The following is a 17,176-nucleotide window of genomic DNA, read 5'->3' as shown; positions in this document are numbered from 1 at the left end:
TGCTTGATGTTTTATATGCATACGTATTGCTGGAGGAGGCTGCAGGACTTCCAGCTCTGGAGCACTTCAGAACCTGTGTGGGCAAGACCACGAACAGCGTGGTCTGGCTTTCACATGACCCCTGCTTTGAGCAGAGCAGGACAGTGAGCTTTGACTCTGATTTTAATTGTCTTCAGAGATCTCACAGAACCTAAGCCTTTGTTTTTGTTTTAAGTCTGGTGTTCAAAAACTGCCCTGGAGCCTGAGCGCTGCCAACAGACTTTTGTAATGTTAATACAGTGCATTCCTGTAAGGACAGCAGTGCAGGATCTAAGGTGCAGCTCTGTCAAGCTGGAGTGTCTTTCCCACTCCGCAGCTGAATCTTTGCGGTAGGTGATTGTGGAGTTAGTCTGACGTGGTCTCTGAAGTGTACAAGCATACCTTCTTCTGCAAAAGCACGAAGGAGTGAATAGGGCTTTGTTCAGATCAAGTGCATGTGTATACAGTTGGGCATGGCTGGGTGAGTCAGTGGGAGAGAATGATTTTGTGAGGACACTAAAGCAGGGTTGAACACTTGCTGATCAGCAAGAAGGAAAAAATTGCGCTTTCTTCTGTAGATTGCCCCCTGAGTTTTCACGTGGGTGTGTGCGGGAGCTGAGCTGGGTAAGTCTGCCTGTTAACACCAAAGTACTGAGACAGCAGCATTGCACAACTGTTTCTACATTTGGGCCGCCATAAATGCAGCTTCCTTACTGTTGTGTGACAGCGCAGATATCATCTGCATTCTTCCCTTAAACTGCTCAGATAAGGAAAGAGGTCTGCATTACAGTTACTTACGCATCCAGCTTAAGGCAGAGTTGTGAGCAGTGTCAGCATTGGGACTGCTCTAATGTCATGCATATGTGGAAGGAGAAACCTATAGGCAAAATAAGGTTAGGCAATTTCTTGTGATTTAAGGGACCTTTGAATGAGAAGGCAGACACAGCAAGAACATGTGTGGGAACTTAGGTAAATGTCTTTTAGCCTGATTAATGAGAAGGAAGGTCTAGAAAGGAGAAAGGAGAATCTGTTTATTTTTAATTGTTGAGTTCTCTAGCAAACTTCTGCTTTACAATCTGATCTTCTTGTGGCAGCCAGCTTGCTGTTGTAGAATAGGCATTTCTTCAGTGGTACAAGTAAATACGTCTTTACAAGCTCCTTTGCCCCCCATGTTCCCTGATACTGATCAGTACTGGGAGGAGAGACTTTGTGTCTCTGAACATCTTTGTACATGCCCTTACCTAGCAGGGTCTTGGTGCCTGGTTCCCAGACATTCAGGCAGAGCTGTGGTCAGCACTGAATACAAGGAATACAAGGAATATGGTTTCTTTTCTTCTCTTTGCTTCCCTGTGTCACTGTGACTGTATCCCATCACTGAGCATATGCCAGTCATTGCTGTCCAAGTAGTGTAAGTAATAGGAAACCTGGCAACTGAAACAGTGTATGATGGATTTTGGTGATAGACAGCAAAGGGGCTGCCATCCAGGCCTTCCTGGCTGTGTCACTGTTTCCATGTTAATGGATTGCTTTACTGTAACGCTTATGGAAACAGATACAAGATGTGATTTTTGGAGCAGTTGTGCATCATGCAGGAAGTGTAGAAAACTTTGGGACAAAGCTTTCTGCTAACAGCAGCGCAGAAGGTAAATCCTACAATCTTTTTTTAACCTGATATTGCAGAAGGAACAATACTGATTAACTACTGTATCTATCCATCCTTCTGTAACTTTTGGATCTGTTGGCAGGTGCTGGCAGGTGCATTTTCAGATCTAAAGTAGCTGAGTGGATGGCTGAAGGAAGGACTCTTTCCCTGCTGAAGGGAAAGCAGGTATAACTTTTTAATGTTTCAGCAGCAGCTTTTGGGACTGTGTTGCCCTGTATGATGTAGGGACACACAGGAACTACAGACACACATGGGGTATGGGCAGCCTGATCCAGCGGGTGGCATCTACACCCTTGGCAGAGGGGTTGGAACAAGGTGATCTGATCTCTAAGGTCCCTTCCAACCCAAGTCATTCCTTGATTCTGTGTCAGGGAACTGCGGTCACTGCCTGGGCAGCCAAGGGCACACAGGGAGGGAGACGGGGAGGCAAAAAGACAAGAATTGTTTGTCTCAGGTTGTCAGCAGTTGGGTTCTGTCAGTGTGAGGTGTAGGTTAATGCATTTGCCTGAGCTTTGTAAACTGCTAACAGCAGTCTTTCGTGAGAACGAAGCCTTATGCATGAGTGAGTAGCCATTGAAATGTTGTTATTAAATGCTGGTTTTTGTACTTTTTTTGTACTTTTTTTTTTCCACCAGCAGTCCACCCTGTCTCAGAAAATTCGGAGCCACTTTTCCAAATTCGAGCTTTAGTTACGTTTTAGAGAAGAATACATTCCCCTCTGGAAATCAAACCTATGAATGACACCTGAGACATCTTTCCAACATGCAAGTCGAGGAGTATAAGGGAAGGCTCTGTACACAGCACAACCTGTGGAGCAGTCCTCTAGTATCATGACCTAAATTTCTGATTCCTTAGTGAGATATGCAAAATCCTGTTTTTACTATTCCTGGTCTAATGCCACCAGGATGGTGGAGATCCCTCTGCTGGCTCTTGTGGGAATTCAGCCATGCAAAGGTCACAGACTTGGGAAACATGCACATCCATTGAACTTTATTTTGAAAGAAGGCAGTACTGAAACTACAGGGAGAATTACCTGAACATGTTTGGGAATTTGGGGTTTCATGGAAGAAAGCAGGAGTGCCAGTTTTCATTGGTTTGGAAAACAAATCTGGATGAAACTTGGCAGTTCCTCTGTGTGCAGGCTGAACTTCATCTGGGTTTCGTCATCAGAGACCTTTCTGATGTGTAGCGCCTAAGCATTACATGAAAGTACTATGTTTACAGAAATATCTGCCTCGGGCGTGTTTGTGATGTGAGAGACCTGGAGATCCCTTGGGGACAGGGAGAGAAATTTGGCTTTGTCAGAAATTTCTCAGGGTTGTAAGAAGAAACAAACAAAAAACAAAACAGCATGTAATACAAAGTGACTGGCCTTTTGTGACCAGGTTTCCAGAGAGGATGACGAATTTTCATTGCGCTGTGTTAAGTTGTGTTAAACCGTGGTCTTCCCTGACACAACTTCAGAGGGCTCGTCTTGAAGTGAGAGCTCCTGCCCTATCTTTGCTGGCAGCTGCACGTTCTTGTCTGTGATATTGGTGGATTTAATTGCCACTCACAAAAGCTGGGAAAGGAAGGCTACGCAACCTGTCTTTTTTCTGTGGGGAGATTTAATTACAAAGTAATAATGAATCTCTACCCAAAGGGGTCTTTCATAATAATTCTCCCAAAGGTTCAGCTAGTAGGAGAGGTCTTTTGTTTTCTGAGTATTGCTATTTGTCATAGTTCCTTTTGGATTTGTCCGGAATACTGTGTGCATAGCTGGGATAGCCACTATTAGTGGCAAGTCAGTTAACAGACAGCTCTGTGCTGACGTTTGCCATTTCCAGGGTAGCTTTTTGTATCTTCTTTCAGTTCAAAGAAGGGTTGTGCTTCAGTATGCCGAGTTCTCGTTTTTGTTGTTGTTTTTTCTTGTTCCTTTTAGAAATGTGATTTTAGTGAGATAGATACTTGTAAAATTATGCATTTGTGTTTGTTCTTTGTTTTCTTCCTGTGGCTTTATATGCAATTCATGTTTTTGCATATGCAAAAACTCCTTTGTGTGTAGCATAACAATATACATGTAAGTAGGTCTTACATGGTGTTTTAAGACTCTAGAGGAACAAAGATAGCAATGCTTGCATCTTAGTTAATACCCTACTAGAGGGATAAAACTGGATTTCATCTTGTATTTAACTTTTGAGTTTTTCCTCTTAAACAATTCTGTATTTGCTAATTGGCATCTTAGCTGGTGCTATTGTTACAAATTTGTCAGCTTTCCTGGTAAGTGAGCCATGCTCATTTTCTTTCGCTTTTGAGTTTTACCAGAGTGCCTGTGTGGGAGAACTCCTCAGAGTGCTCCCTGTTGATGTCTCTGATCTAGGAAGGCCAAATACAAGTTTCATTTAATTTTATATGAGTGCACTTCTATTCATGTTTTAGAGTTTCTTTTGCTTGAAATTAATCATACAATAGGTATTACTAGGTCTACATGATTGAAAACATGTTTATGTTTTTCATCTCTTTCTGTTAGGGACCTCTTAAATGGCTCTGGAAGGTGATTCATATGATTGATATTTGCCTATTCAAATTTATAATTTCTTTCTAAGATGTTATTGGCTATGTTTCTGCATTTTGTCTTTAAATTGTCTGTGGTTTTCTTTCCCTATATGCCATTCTTCCAAAGGCAAGACTGATTCATTTTCCTTGGAAAGAAAGCTGAATGACATCAGATTAACTGCAAGTAGATGGATTACTATGCAAGAGCGTTTTGTGGAATAGTGGAAAAGTAGCTTGCTCCATTTGAATGATAGAAAGCAAAACTTTTTTTTTTTTTTGTATGTTGTTGTTGTTTGTGTACATAAGTTTGGAAAAAGCCCATAGGAGAGTGAAGTATGTGTCAGTTACATACCTCGCAATCTGCCCATTGCTCAGTAAGTGATAGGGTTGTGCCAAGCCAAATCCTGGTGCGGTTTCTGAAACAGCAGTCCAGGTGGCTTTAATGTTGAAGCCTGTCTTCTGCTTGCTATCTGGAACACAGACTTCACAGACCTTGTAATGACAGGGTTCGTGTGTTCATGTGACTCAGCCCAATTTTCCTCCATTGTGCTTGCACTGTTAAGATGCATGGTCTTTCTTTTCAGTGACAGAGGGGCCAGTCCCCAGTGTCTCTGAGTCCAAGCTGTTATGCTCCAAACAGTATTTCCATTTTAAAAGCAAAGATGGCTTTACTAGATTAAATCTGAATTTCAGCAGAAAATGTGTAGTAGTAAAGTGTGCCTCCTGATACAAGGAGCCGCTTCTGTCTCCAGAAAGGTGAGGACATACGAGTGCTCAGACCAAAAGTGCAGCATTTTTGCACCAGAAAAACTCGGTTAGACTTCCCAATCACTGAGATAGTAACTGTTCTGCTCAAATTGGTGTTTCTGGAAAATAAGCAACTGTTGAAATAGAGGAATGCCTGCAGAATAAGTCACATGCTTCAGGATCAGTTGCTGTGAGATGTGCACAGAAATGCTGTTCTGCAGGGTGGAGGGGGGTTGTTTTTATTGAGGGTTTTAGGTTTATAAAGGTTTTTTGCTGTGTGCTCTGGTTTAAAGGTGGAGCAGAAAGTTCTTGCTCTAGCAACCCTGGCACAGGCCAGGCGGTAGCCTCTCATGCAGGGCCAGGCTGGTGACAGAAACAGATTTCCACCGTCTGCTGACCAGCAGACTCAGGGAAGGGTTGTATCAGGCCCGGGGTATGTCCAGGATGTCCAGTTGGGAAGAGCTGGAGGTAGCAGTACCTGTAACACCACTCAGGATGAGACCGAGACCTCGGCCTGAGCTGAAATGGAGCTGTGAGCACAGTGTGTGGATGGAGGACCCAGCTGAGGCTGGTCAGATATGGAGGGTATGGGTATGAAGGCTGGGTGCCCAAACTGGTGGGCTCAAAGCCCCAATAGTTAGGATTTTGCTCACCTCTCCAGTAGCACTTCATAACCCCTCTGTTTGATCATCCTGTGTCTTGTTTCCACAGCTAAAACCCTTGGGACAAATGGTGCCCCACTGAAGTAGGGTCAGTGTGAGCGTGTTGCAGGGGAGGATGGTGTGGAGTAGCAAAACAGATGTGTACTGGGTCTGGCTGGGATGGAGTTAACTTACCTTGCAGCAGCCCGTACAGAGCTGTGCTCTGCACCTGTAGCTAGAACAGCAGTGATATCACACCAGCGCTGTGTCTATCACTGAGCAGTGCTGGCACAGCACCAGGACTCCCCCCAGCCACCCAGAGCCAACAGGCTGGGGGTGGGCAAGAAGCCGGGAGGGGACATCACCAGGGCAGCTGACCTAAACCAACCAAGGAGATATTACGTACCGTGTGGTGTCACACTCAGCAATAAGAGGTGGGGAAGGGGATAGAGAGGGAGGGCTCTCATTGTGAACATCTGTCCCCCTGAACAACCACTGATGCATATTGCTTCCTGGCATGTGGTCGAGTATCACTTGCTGATGGGGAATAGACAATAATTGTTCTTTCTTTCTTTCTCACTTTGCTTTGTCATGGCGTTGCTCGTTTTTTCTTTCTTTTCCTTTAACTAAATTATCCTTATCTCAACCCATAAGCTTTTTTTTTTTTTTTTTTTTTTTTTTTTTAACCCCAGCATGTTTTCTCCGCTCTCCCCCCTGCCTTACTTTGAGGAGAGCATTGTGTGAGAGCAGTGTGGTGGTTTATTTGGCCATCAGTGTGAAACCACGACCACCAGACATTGCTCAGAAGAGTCTCATCATGTTCATGACCGAAACCAAGTTTTTACAACTCTGGCTTAAAGTGTCTTATCTTTACTGATGGGAAGTAGTGACTAATGGCAGAATGGCTTGGGCACTTGAGGTGAAGTGTAACGGATGTTAGCAGCAGCGTTGTGTGGCACAGCGCAACAGGTGTGCTTTGATCTCCACAGTAGATCTTATTGTGTTAGGAAACACAGACTCTAAAGAGAAGTTAGAATAACCTGAATCATAGCTCTGTCTTAGGCCCTGTCCTTGGCTGCAGGTGGTTCTTGTACTTGCAGATCTCGCAGGTGAAGTCTGGAAAGATTACTTCTACATGTTTTTGTGATGGCCTGCTGTATGGTAGGAATGGTAATGCCACTGAATCCTCTAAAGCTATTTGTAAAAAAAAAAAAAGCTATTTGTAAATATGGGTAACTAATTTGCATGATATTTGCTGTATCAAAATTATTTTTAATAAAATACCATTTGACATTAAGCAGCACAGAACCACTTTTGAAAACAATTTAAACCTGTGCTTAAGGTGTTCTTTTGGTTTGGTGGGATGTTTTCTTGTTTAGTTGTGGTGGTTTGGTTGTTTTTGTTTTTTTGTTTCTTTTTTTTTGTTTGTTTGCTTGGAAATAGTATCCCATATGTCAGAAGCTACACAGGATTGAAGACTTGCTGTGTTTCAGGAAAGCTGGAAATTTGACAGTGATGTGGCCGGCTGTATATTGCCAGTAGGGTGACTCACTTTAAGCTTTTATCACCTGCTTTTCTGACAAAAAGAGGCAGATAACACAAACAACAGGAGCTGCAGCTTGGCATATATTTTTTTGTTGACCGTCATAGCATGTTTGCTTTCAGGAGGTGGAATGTCCATCTTCTGTTGCATGGTGGTAGACTAAGCTGTAATGGTGAGACTGAAGTGAACTAGATGCTACTCAAAATAAGGAGAGCTTTTCCCTTCCCAATCTTTTTCTTGCTTTTTAATTGTGTATCTAGAGCAGAACTATCAAAACTTTTTGAGAGTTCATAGTTTCGCCACTGAACAGCATGCAACTTAAATAATGGCAAATGCAGCAATTTGAGACATTTGTAATCCGAATGGCTGCCTGAAGCCATCTGGGGGTTTCCTGATTGCTGTGATTCCTTTTGGCAGCTGGGACCCATGTGAAATGTGTCTGGATTTAGCAAAGGGGAGAGGAAAGTTAACTATGTCCCAGTCAGGTCAGACACTGTGTGTGAATGCTGTGCAGCCTGCTGCTTTCAGAACCTCAGTGTTTCCACTTTGCTGTGTCTAGGTACAGCATTAGCTCCTGAGTGTCCTGGCTCTTTGAGACTTCTGAGATGTATTATTGGTGGATGATGGATGCCTTCCATTCTCTTCCCTCTCCTGTCCTCCATTTGTCAGTCGCTAACATGAAGGACCATTCTAGAAGCCAGTCAAACAAGTTTATCCATTTGCCTTGCAAGTGTGCTTAGCTCGAGATGTGGATGTGTGCATGCAGGTCACAGGCCAGGGTCTCCTGTGCTGGCGTTGGCTTCTGAACTACAGAAAACAAATGGCTGACCAGTTTGCTGGGCAGTGGGTGATGGATTTGTATTGAGCTTAAGCGTTCTGGTGTCATGGAGCTGCAGGGGTGGGCTCTGTGAGCAGAGCCCAGCAGCTGCCCCATGTCAGAGCAGAGCCAGCTCCAGAGGGCTCCAAAAGGGACCTGCTGCTGGCCAGAGCTGAGCCAGGGAGAAACGGTGGTTGGGCTTCTGGGACAGCAGACTGAAGGAAGGGAAAAAAACTGCTGTGCAACAGCAGCTGGGAGGGAGAGGATTGTGAAAGCGTGAGAGAAGCAGCCCTGCAGCTCCCAAGAGAAGGGCCGCAGGAGGGCAGGAGGTGCTGCAGGCAGGCAGCAGCAGTTCCCCTGCGGGCTGTGCAGGGAGAGGCCCCTGGTGGAGCAGGCTGTCCCCCTGCAGCCCATGGGTCCCCCATGGAGCAGATCTCCACGCTGCAGCCCCCCCATGGGTGGAGGAGCCCCCGGTGGAGCAGGTGGATGTGGCCTGGAGGAGGCTGCGGCCCATGGAGAGCCCCCGCAGGAGCAGGCCCCGGGCCGGAGCTGCAGCTCGTGGAGAGGAGCCCCCGCAGGAGCAGGGGGTCTGGGGGGAGCTGCCCCCACCCGTGGGGGACCCGTGTTGGAGCAATACAGGGAAATGTTGGTTTGGTTTGCTTTTAGTTTCTCACTTGTCTAATTTATTGCTTATTACTAACAGCATAATCTCCCTATGCTGAGTCTGTTTTGCCTGTGATGGTAATTGGTGAGTGATCTCCCTGTCCTAATCCCAACCCTCAAGCTCTTTCCATCACATATTCTCACTTTCTTCCTTTGAGGAAGGGGAGTAAGAGAGCAACATGGTTGAGTTCAGCTGCCCAGCAGGTTGGAGCTCCTGTAAGGTTGTTGGCAGAAAAACTCATGACACTATAATCCTTGTCTGAAATGCTGATGAACCCCGGTGAATATGGAGGCACTTTGGCGTATGGAAAGGCCTACTCCTGTATGTGTATGGTGGGAGAGGTGACAGACAGCATGGTGCTCTGGGATCTTCTTACGGCGTGGAGGTGATTCAGACCACAGTCTGCAGAGCCCCACTGAACAGCAAGGGGTATGCTTGGTGAATATCATCTAGTGAACAGAACTTGCTTGTAAAACTGGTAAGCAGGTGCTTGATAAGATTGGCAGGAATGGTCACAAGGAGGGAGTATTTATTTATATTTACTGGCGTGAAGCAATGTCTGGTTTGCTCTGTGTACCATAGAAAACTCTTCTAGTCAGAACCTTGCCTTTCATCAAAAGGTATTGTCCATTGCCTTGATGAGGATCACACTGGTTACCTGACCTCTGCTTGGACAGCTGGTCTGTGTCTCTCATAGTGAAGCGAAACTTGCCTGAATATGTACTGTCTCAGTGGTCTGTGTGCAGCATAGAGGTTCAAGTTCTCTACTTGGAGAACTTAAAAGCCATCTGGATGTGGTGCTGAGCAACCTGCTCTAGGTGTCCCTGCTAGAGCAGGGGTTGGAAGAGGTGACTTCCAGAAGTCCCTTCAGACCTCAGCCATTGAGATTCACAGTCGGTGAGTTTCAGAGTGGAAGTTTTCTCTTCTGGGTCTTGTTGTCAGCCCAGCACACCAGGCTGCTGCTTAACCATGGGCTTGCACAGGCATAATGCTTAGTGGCTTGGCATCTGAACTTAGTAAGGTAAAAGTCATTTCTGTAGAGATAGCACAAAGACTTGCATAGTAGAGGTGATATTCCATAACGGGATTGTGGAAAGGAGTTTAGAAATTTACATGGGGTGTGTCATAATAGAACTGACAAGCATATTAATTTGAGGTTTTCATGGCATTTTGAATGAAGGCTTCTTTTGGAAAGAAGTAGAGAATTGGTAGCTGTCAACGAGTATAGAAGAAATCAAATGTTCGTATTGGCCGACTGCTGTAGGTAGGCTGGGAATTTATACATTTTAGTATAAATGGAAACTGTAACAGTCACCTGAGAAGTTTTCTTACAGCTGATAGCTGTAGAGCTATACTATGGACATGCAGATACACAACTCAAGGAGAGAGAAGCAGACTGCTATTTCTGCCTGCCTTACTTCTGAAAAGTGGGTTGGGGATACATTTGTGGGTTTTGAGGGGAGTTTTTTGGGGCCATATTGGGGAGCAGGTTTTCTCAATCTGACAAAGCTGATAGGTGACCTGATTGAAAACATAATTATGGTGACCAGTCCACAGTTCCTTAGTGCTTCTGATGCTCTTATTCCTCAGAATGAGAGGAACTTGCACTCCTGCACAAACTAGGGAGGTTTGCATACCAGGGGATATGGTAGCAGGGTTTATTTCCAGCTGCAGTCAGATCTGATACAAATCCACGGATAACTTAATAATAATATATATAATAATGAATTAATGTGGATATATGAACCCTCTTACAAATTTTGGAATTGTTAGAAAGCGGGCTTTGTTTTGTTAAACCTCTTCTGAATACCAAGTTAGTTTCTGTAGTCTTTGTGTTCATGTTAGATATTCTGAGCTCTTGACTACGTTGCCATTATGCTTAAAGCAAATCAGTCTTGATTTTTATCTTGTTTGACAGCATTTTGTCTGTGTAATTTTCCTCCCATTAGATTTTTGGCAAACGGGGAAGAAGAAATATCAAATAGTTGTCTACGCAAGACTGTTTTTTGTTTCATGTTTTAGCATAGTTATACTAAGGACCGTCAAGAATTACATGTTGACATTTGTAATAGGAGAGCAGCAGGGAGCCCGTGCTACCATCCGTCAGCTCTTGACAGCATTGCATCAGAAGCCTAAATGGATGGGCATTTCAGCTGCAGGGCTTTTAGAGATAAACCTCTCCTTTTGACGAGGAGAAATTAGTGCTGCATGATGCACATTGTTGTCTTTGTCTTAAGTGTGTGCAGCCGCTGACACGTCTCTGACATTGCAGTTGATTTGCTGCTTGGGCATATGTCGCCGGGGCTGGGGGAGGGGGCTTCTCTCTTTTGGGTTAGCTCTTTTTCACAACAGTGAGACAAGCATTTTGGTCCCTGTGAGAGAGAAAGAACTATTTTTTCCTCCCTCTATTATCCTTGTCAGTCTGGTGGTTTCGTCAAACGAAATTTCCAAGCGCTTTCAACTTTGAGTGGAGGAAAGCACCCTTGATTTTTAATTAAAATATCGATCCAAGACAGTTTGGTATCCCAGCTGTTAACCTGTAATTGTAGGATAGCTAAGCCTTGCTCTGATATTTATGCCTTTGTGGTCAGTGATAACGAATACGTCTTCTAAAATGTCCCTTTGGGATGTGCTTGAGAGTGGTGTTTTTTGTCTCTGTCTGGTGGGGCTATTCTGGCAGGGGGAGACAGAGCAGATGCAGCTTCAGTCTTACAGCTGGCAACGTACTCCTACTTCTTTGTTAACAAAATTGGAGCTGTTGAAATAGCAGTCTGCTGTCAGTCCCACTGGTGCTGGTCTTAAAGGCGTAAAGTGAATGATGGGACAGAAAGAGACGTGATTTAAAAATCCCTCAGAAGGAGAGCTGACATTCAGGGCAGGATCCTTCAGGCTTTCCCTGTGTTGAGTGCAGGACCAGGCAGGGTCCATCCCAACAGAATTGTTTTATGGTTCTGAGGTGGTTCTGGTACTGAGGGACAGAAGCCTGCCTCTGCTCTCTTTGTTTCAGACTCCTTTGCCTGTCCTGTCTTACATCAGTGCTGTCCAGTAACTCTCACATGAGGATTCTTTTCTTTGCCCTGGCACCTTTGTTAGCTTTTAGAAACCAGGATTATCTCCTGCCCATCAGTAATAGGAAGGGTTGATTCCTATCAGCAGGTAAAATTGTTAGCAATACTTCAGGTTGTATCTCATAAAGCTAAAAACAGGGGATGGAGTTTGTGCAAGTGAAAGTGTGCTTTTTTTTTGCCAAGCATTAGCAAATTTCCGTGATGAGGGTTGCACTGGATTGAACGTGCTAAGTGATGAGACCTTTCTAATTTGTCCTTCCCAATTATTCCATGTCTTCAGCTAATGGTAAAGCATTTGACATAACGCCTGCCTTTGTGAGATCCTTGAGATGAGCAGGGTCAAGCACGGTTCTATTTCAGCACCCTATAGTCAATGAACTTTAGCAGTTTTGTACTCTGAACTCAGATTGTACTTCAAAGTTGACATAGGGTGCAGCTGTGTGAAATGCTTTTTAGCTGCTAGGGTGTTCCTGTCTTCTGGTTTAGATGTCTGACTTGAGATTCTAGTAACAGTTATTTTCCTGTCTTTCAGGTCTTGATAGCAGACGACTACTCAGATCCGTTTGATGCCAAAAGTGAGCTGAACAAAATGGTAAAAGGGGAGAATACTGGCTATATGGAACCATACGAAGCCCAGAGAATAATGACTGGTAAGAAAATAAAATTACACATGATATTTAATTGCATTGCGGTTCACGTGGATATTAACTGCTGTGAAACAGAAATAGTACATATATTTGTGCAGATTTGTTTTGCATTTATCAGATTTCTTCAGCAGTTCCTTTTATCCTCATTATGAGGTAAAAATCGCTCTAGTGCCTTGCTGATTGTGTGCTTTCCTTTTCAGTTGGCAGCTCTGGCTTTGGGCCCTTATGAAAGATTAATCAGTAGGGAGAGATGAGGCTGTTGTATGCAGAGATCCTTTTTCCAGGAGAGAATAGTTAATGTGTGGAGGAACAATCTGTGAATGCTACTTAAATCTTGTTTGCTTACCAGCGCTGGTGTTTTCATCTTAGAATTGTTTGGCTCTGAGCAATTAGTTCTCAAATGATTGTAATTTTTAAAAAATGAAAAAGCCTGGAAGTGAATGATTTTAATAAATGGTCAATCTGATGCCATGCACTCTGTGGTGGAATTTGGCTTAGTTAGGCTTGAAGTGTCTTTTACGTAGTGTCACGAAAAATACTGTCTTCCCAGATTTGCAGTTACATTGATTGGACGAAAGCAATCTTTATGTAAGGGTTTGGAAAGGCTTTTTGAGGAAAGGCTTGACTTGAGGCAAAGGCAGAAGCATGCTGAGAACGAATGCGTGTTTATAACAAGTTGTTATCTCCTGGCAGCCATCCGCATCTGCTGGCCTGGGCTGATACTTTTAAGTGTATGTCCCCTCTATGCCAGACATTCAGAGAAAATCCCTCAGAATCCAGTTGCTGGTGTGTGGTGTGCTTAAAGTGTGGTTGCATATTTGCCATGTCCCTGTTCTGTGTGGGGATTGGATGTCCCAGTATAAATACCATGTATGAGGGAGGTCCGTGATCTAACTGTCTGACATGCTGTGTATCCTGGATGGAGTGAGATCCTGGCCTGGCTGCTACCACGCGTGTCTGAAAACAAGTACAGATAGCTGAGAAGATGCTGATTTCTAAGGATGCTGAAAAGAAGATGGAGTAGAGAGAAAGAAGTTACCTGTTAAGAAGATACTGGCATTGCCAATAATACCTGTATACCATGTCCTAGCAAGAAATAGGTGAAGAAAGATTGCAGTCAAAGGAATGAAGGAAGAAACAACCCAAGATAACATCAGTGTGACTGGGGTTCCTTGTAAAGCTGCTACCCCAGGTTCCGACTTACTGGGCTAACAGCTGAAAAGGCTTTTCTCTCTGGAACAGCAGTATAAAACCTTTTTTTTTTCCCTTGCAGTGACTGGGCTGTCTCTCCAAGTGTGTTGTATGATATTTCCATTGCTTTCCTAAGCATGCTTTCAATTCTTATTTTTCCATTAGTCTCAGTCTAGAGCCACCTTCTGCTGTGATTTTGGGACACATCACAATAACAGGCGAAGCGAGCTGTGTTGACATGTCAAGTGTCATTGCTTGGGTCAGGCCTGGGAGATGCTTCGTGCTTAAGAGAGTTCCCCAGAGGAACGGTGGTTTGAGCCACTACATTCCAGAAGTGAAAGGATGACACCCTGCCAAGGCAGAGTGGTGGTGCCTGTGACATCCAGGCTGCTCTGGATGTCATCCATTGTTCCCAGGCAGTGCTAGTGGAGGTAAAAAATAATAAAAAAAATAGGCCTAATCTGAGAGTGTACTCCCATACTCCCATCAGCCTGCGCCGGGTGTCAAATGATGCAGAAGGCTCTGTTTATTTTATGTGGTAATCCTGTACCTGAGAGGAGGAAATGTTCCCCAAATTCATATGGGGATATGAATTCCCCATTCATATGGATATGGGTATATTGGAGAAAATCTGGGTGATTTTCTTCCCACCATTAAAGTCCTTTAAGACTGTATCACAGCCATGCGAGCTGGAAGGGATGGTGCCTTTCCACTGTCTCCTGACAACTGCGTGTGTCAAGTCTGCTCTTCCAAGTATCTCTGCTTCTCAGAAGGAATTAATCAATTCTTCAGACCACATGCAACATTTGCAGTCAAATGCCAAATCAAGGCAACACAGAGCTATGTGTTGGACCACAGACCTCATAAAACTTACCTTTGAAGGAGGATCCAATTTTAGATCATCACTCAGATGGAGGAGATGTCAGCCTTTCAAGGTCTGGTAAGGAACGATAGCTACAGAGATGAGATAAGACTGCATCTGTTGCCCTTTGTAATTTGTCATTTGGCTTTGAAGGCAGCCTCTTACCTCCAACTCATGATTTTTGAGTACCAGGTGCCTGACATGGCATATGCCTTCATACAAAAATTACCTTATTTAAATTGTGAGGTTGGTTCAAGTCTCAGACTAATTTGGAGTGACCTTACCCAAAGTGTGTGTAGATTTTATTTATTTTTCCGAGCAAAGAAGTAGCATTGTCATTGGTTTGGAAGCTGGCATAAGCAGACAGTACATCGGTGCTTTGATTTCTTAGAGGCCTAGCTCATAGAAATACCTCAGCTCTGTGTCCTGCCTGCAAGTTTGAAGGTACACATTGTTTTCTTTCAGCTTTCTCAGGCATCACCTAGCACTGGGCCAGGGACCTCTGTTACTGCTTAGGGCTCTCGTTCCCATTTCATGCATCTGCTTCGGGTAGGAAAGGAGAAATCCATCCTCTTATTTCAGACTGCTACAGGTTTTGGTGGGTGGCATTTCTGAAAATAGTCACCTTCCCTGAGAAGTAACATGTCGTGTGATATCCCTTATGTAGTAAGCGCTGTGCTGGGAGCAGACGTCGGAAGACAGTCGTAACACTATGGATAATACACATGCTGTGCCTCTCTTCTGTTTGGGATAACTTCAGAGGCTACGTAAGGCTCTCTCAGGACAATCAAAGGCAGATGCGTGAGTCTGTGGAGGCAGGAGTGCCATTCTGTCCTTGATGCATTTCCTCCATGAAGTTAGTTGCATGGTTGTCCTGGAACAGGGTGCATTACGTCTTGTAGGTAGGATGTGTCAACCCTTGAGATTAGTGGAAGTATCAATGTGTGTCCCTTTGAGTCAGTCCTGAATCAGCACAGCAGCATGCTGCCAATACCCCTTGAAGCCCAGAAGATCTAAGTAGGTCCCACAAGGACTTCTAGATGTAAATGAAAAGCTGAAGTCTCCAGGATGCTGTCAAATCTGAAAGGAACGTGTCCTTCCCCATGCAAGCCTGGTGTGTGTAAAGCAAATTGATCAGACCAGCTTGTGTACATGCTCCAGGACTGGGTGACTGCAGCAGGAGAAAGGTGTGTCCTTGATTTGAAGAGCTGAAAGAGATTTCCAGAGATGCTTTAGAGCATTTGATTCATGGCACAGAGATTGCTGTTGTCTTGTGGTCTTTCCTGTGTTCAACATGTGCATCAGCCTGGCTGATGATACATCTTCACCATCAGCAAAGCTGTGCAGGTGAACATAAACTAAGCAAGTGCCTCCATCCAGAGGGAGGATTGCACCAATTGCAAATATGAGGATTGCACCAACAGGAGCTTTTTTTGAGGTTAAACAAGAGCAAAGGATATTGGAGAGGATTCCAAATGAAAATTTCTTGCCTCTCCTTTTTTTTTTTTCCTGGGTATTTATTATCCTGTCTCTGTACACATCATCCTGGCTATGCAGCAGAAGAGCAGTGAGCAAATTCAAGTGGCTGACTCCTGGAGATTTTGTGCTTTGGATGCAGAAAGGGTGCAGCCAGTGCTAGAAGCACAAATGCCTTTGTGCATATTGCTGCTTTTTTTTTTTTTCTAGGTACTGCAGTAAGAGTCTGTGCCTGAATTGTGGCTGAATCTCAAGCTCATGACAGGCAGCCTAGCCAGAGCAAGTGCATCTGTCTTAACTGGGAGCTCCCCATGGGCATGCTGGGAGCAGTAGGTCTGTCTTGCTGCAGGCTATCGCAGAAATGCTGGGAGTGTGAGGAAAACAGTATTCCCATGAACCTGCACCTACTTTAGAAGACCTTGGGTGTCAGTTTCCCTTGTAACTGGAGAGGCTGTTTTTTTGTACAGACATGTAACTTCATCTGAATAGTCACTACGGCACATTGGTGGTGAGTCAGTTCTTGTAAAATCATTCTTCCTTTACCAGGTTGCCTCTGGCATGTTGTTTGCTGGCGCCAAGTATACAGTTGCAAATAATGCAAAAGGAGTAATGATAATTATGTTGATAAATATTCGGCCAGATATATTAGCATGTAGAGCAAGAGATGTTCAGAACAAAAATTTCTGGCCTATTGAAGGTCACTGAGCCTAGCAAACCGGCCCGTGGTCTCTGGGCACTGTAGGGGCTCTGCAGTTTAAGATTTGCTGTCTGCTTGTACTGGAACGCAAGGAACAGCTGTAGCCAACACCTAAGAGTCATTGCGTTTAGCCACCAAGCTTGACAGTTGGCATAGTTTTGAAAAGACTTTAAGCTTGTTCCCTTGTGCTTATATTTGTGTGTGCTCCATTTATAGATTCTGTTTGAAGATCTAACATTTGGCTAGTCATGGCTAGATGTTGGCCCGAAATGAGAACTTATCCATCATCAGCCCACTTTGTACGGTATTTTGGATTCCTCACTAAAACTCACGTATTTATTGTCTCTTGGCAAATGGTGTGAACACATGTTGGTCATTCTAGCACAGCAAGATTTTTCTTCACATGTGAGGTGGGAAGAAGTGTAAGGTAACTTCATTCTTGAAACCTGATGTGTGTTTTCTCTTAGTTTGCAGAGATTTGAAGAAGTTCGACAGCAGATCGAGGTGAGCTTGTGGCTAATAACAAGATAGCTTTATTTACTTGTCAGTTCTGTAAAAGACTGCACTGAACATCTTGGAGAGCTCTTCCTCGAGCTAAGAAAGGGAT

The 17,176-nt window shown here is 44.2% G+C and overlaps 1 protein-coding gene across 1 annotated transcript in view; it reads left to right on the top strand.

The window, feature by feature from the left end:
* SHB (SH2 domain containing adaptor protein B) overlaps positions 1-17,176 on the top strand; it is a 75,555-nt gene that overhangs the window by 9,949 nt on the left and 48,430 nt on the right. Inside the window, 1 exon segment of the mRNA XM_038170921.2 lies at positions 12,229-12,346. Coding sequence (XP_038026849.1) covers positions 12,229-12,346 — 118 coding nt within the window.

Source organism: Anas platyrhynchos, chromosome Z (genome assembly GCF_047663525.1).
Source record: "Anas platyrhynchos isolate ZD024472 breed Pekin duck chromosome Z, IASCAAS_PekinDuck_T2T, whole genome shotgun sequence".
Classification (NCBI taxonomy): domain Eukaryota; kingdom Metazoa; phylum Chordata; class Aves; order Anseriformes; family Anatidae; genus Anas; species Anas platyrhynchos.
The sequence above is the reverse complement of the archived record's forward strand: the minus strand, read 5'-3'. Positions and strand labels throughout refer to the sequence as shown.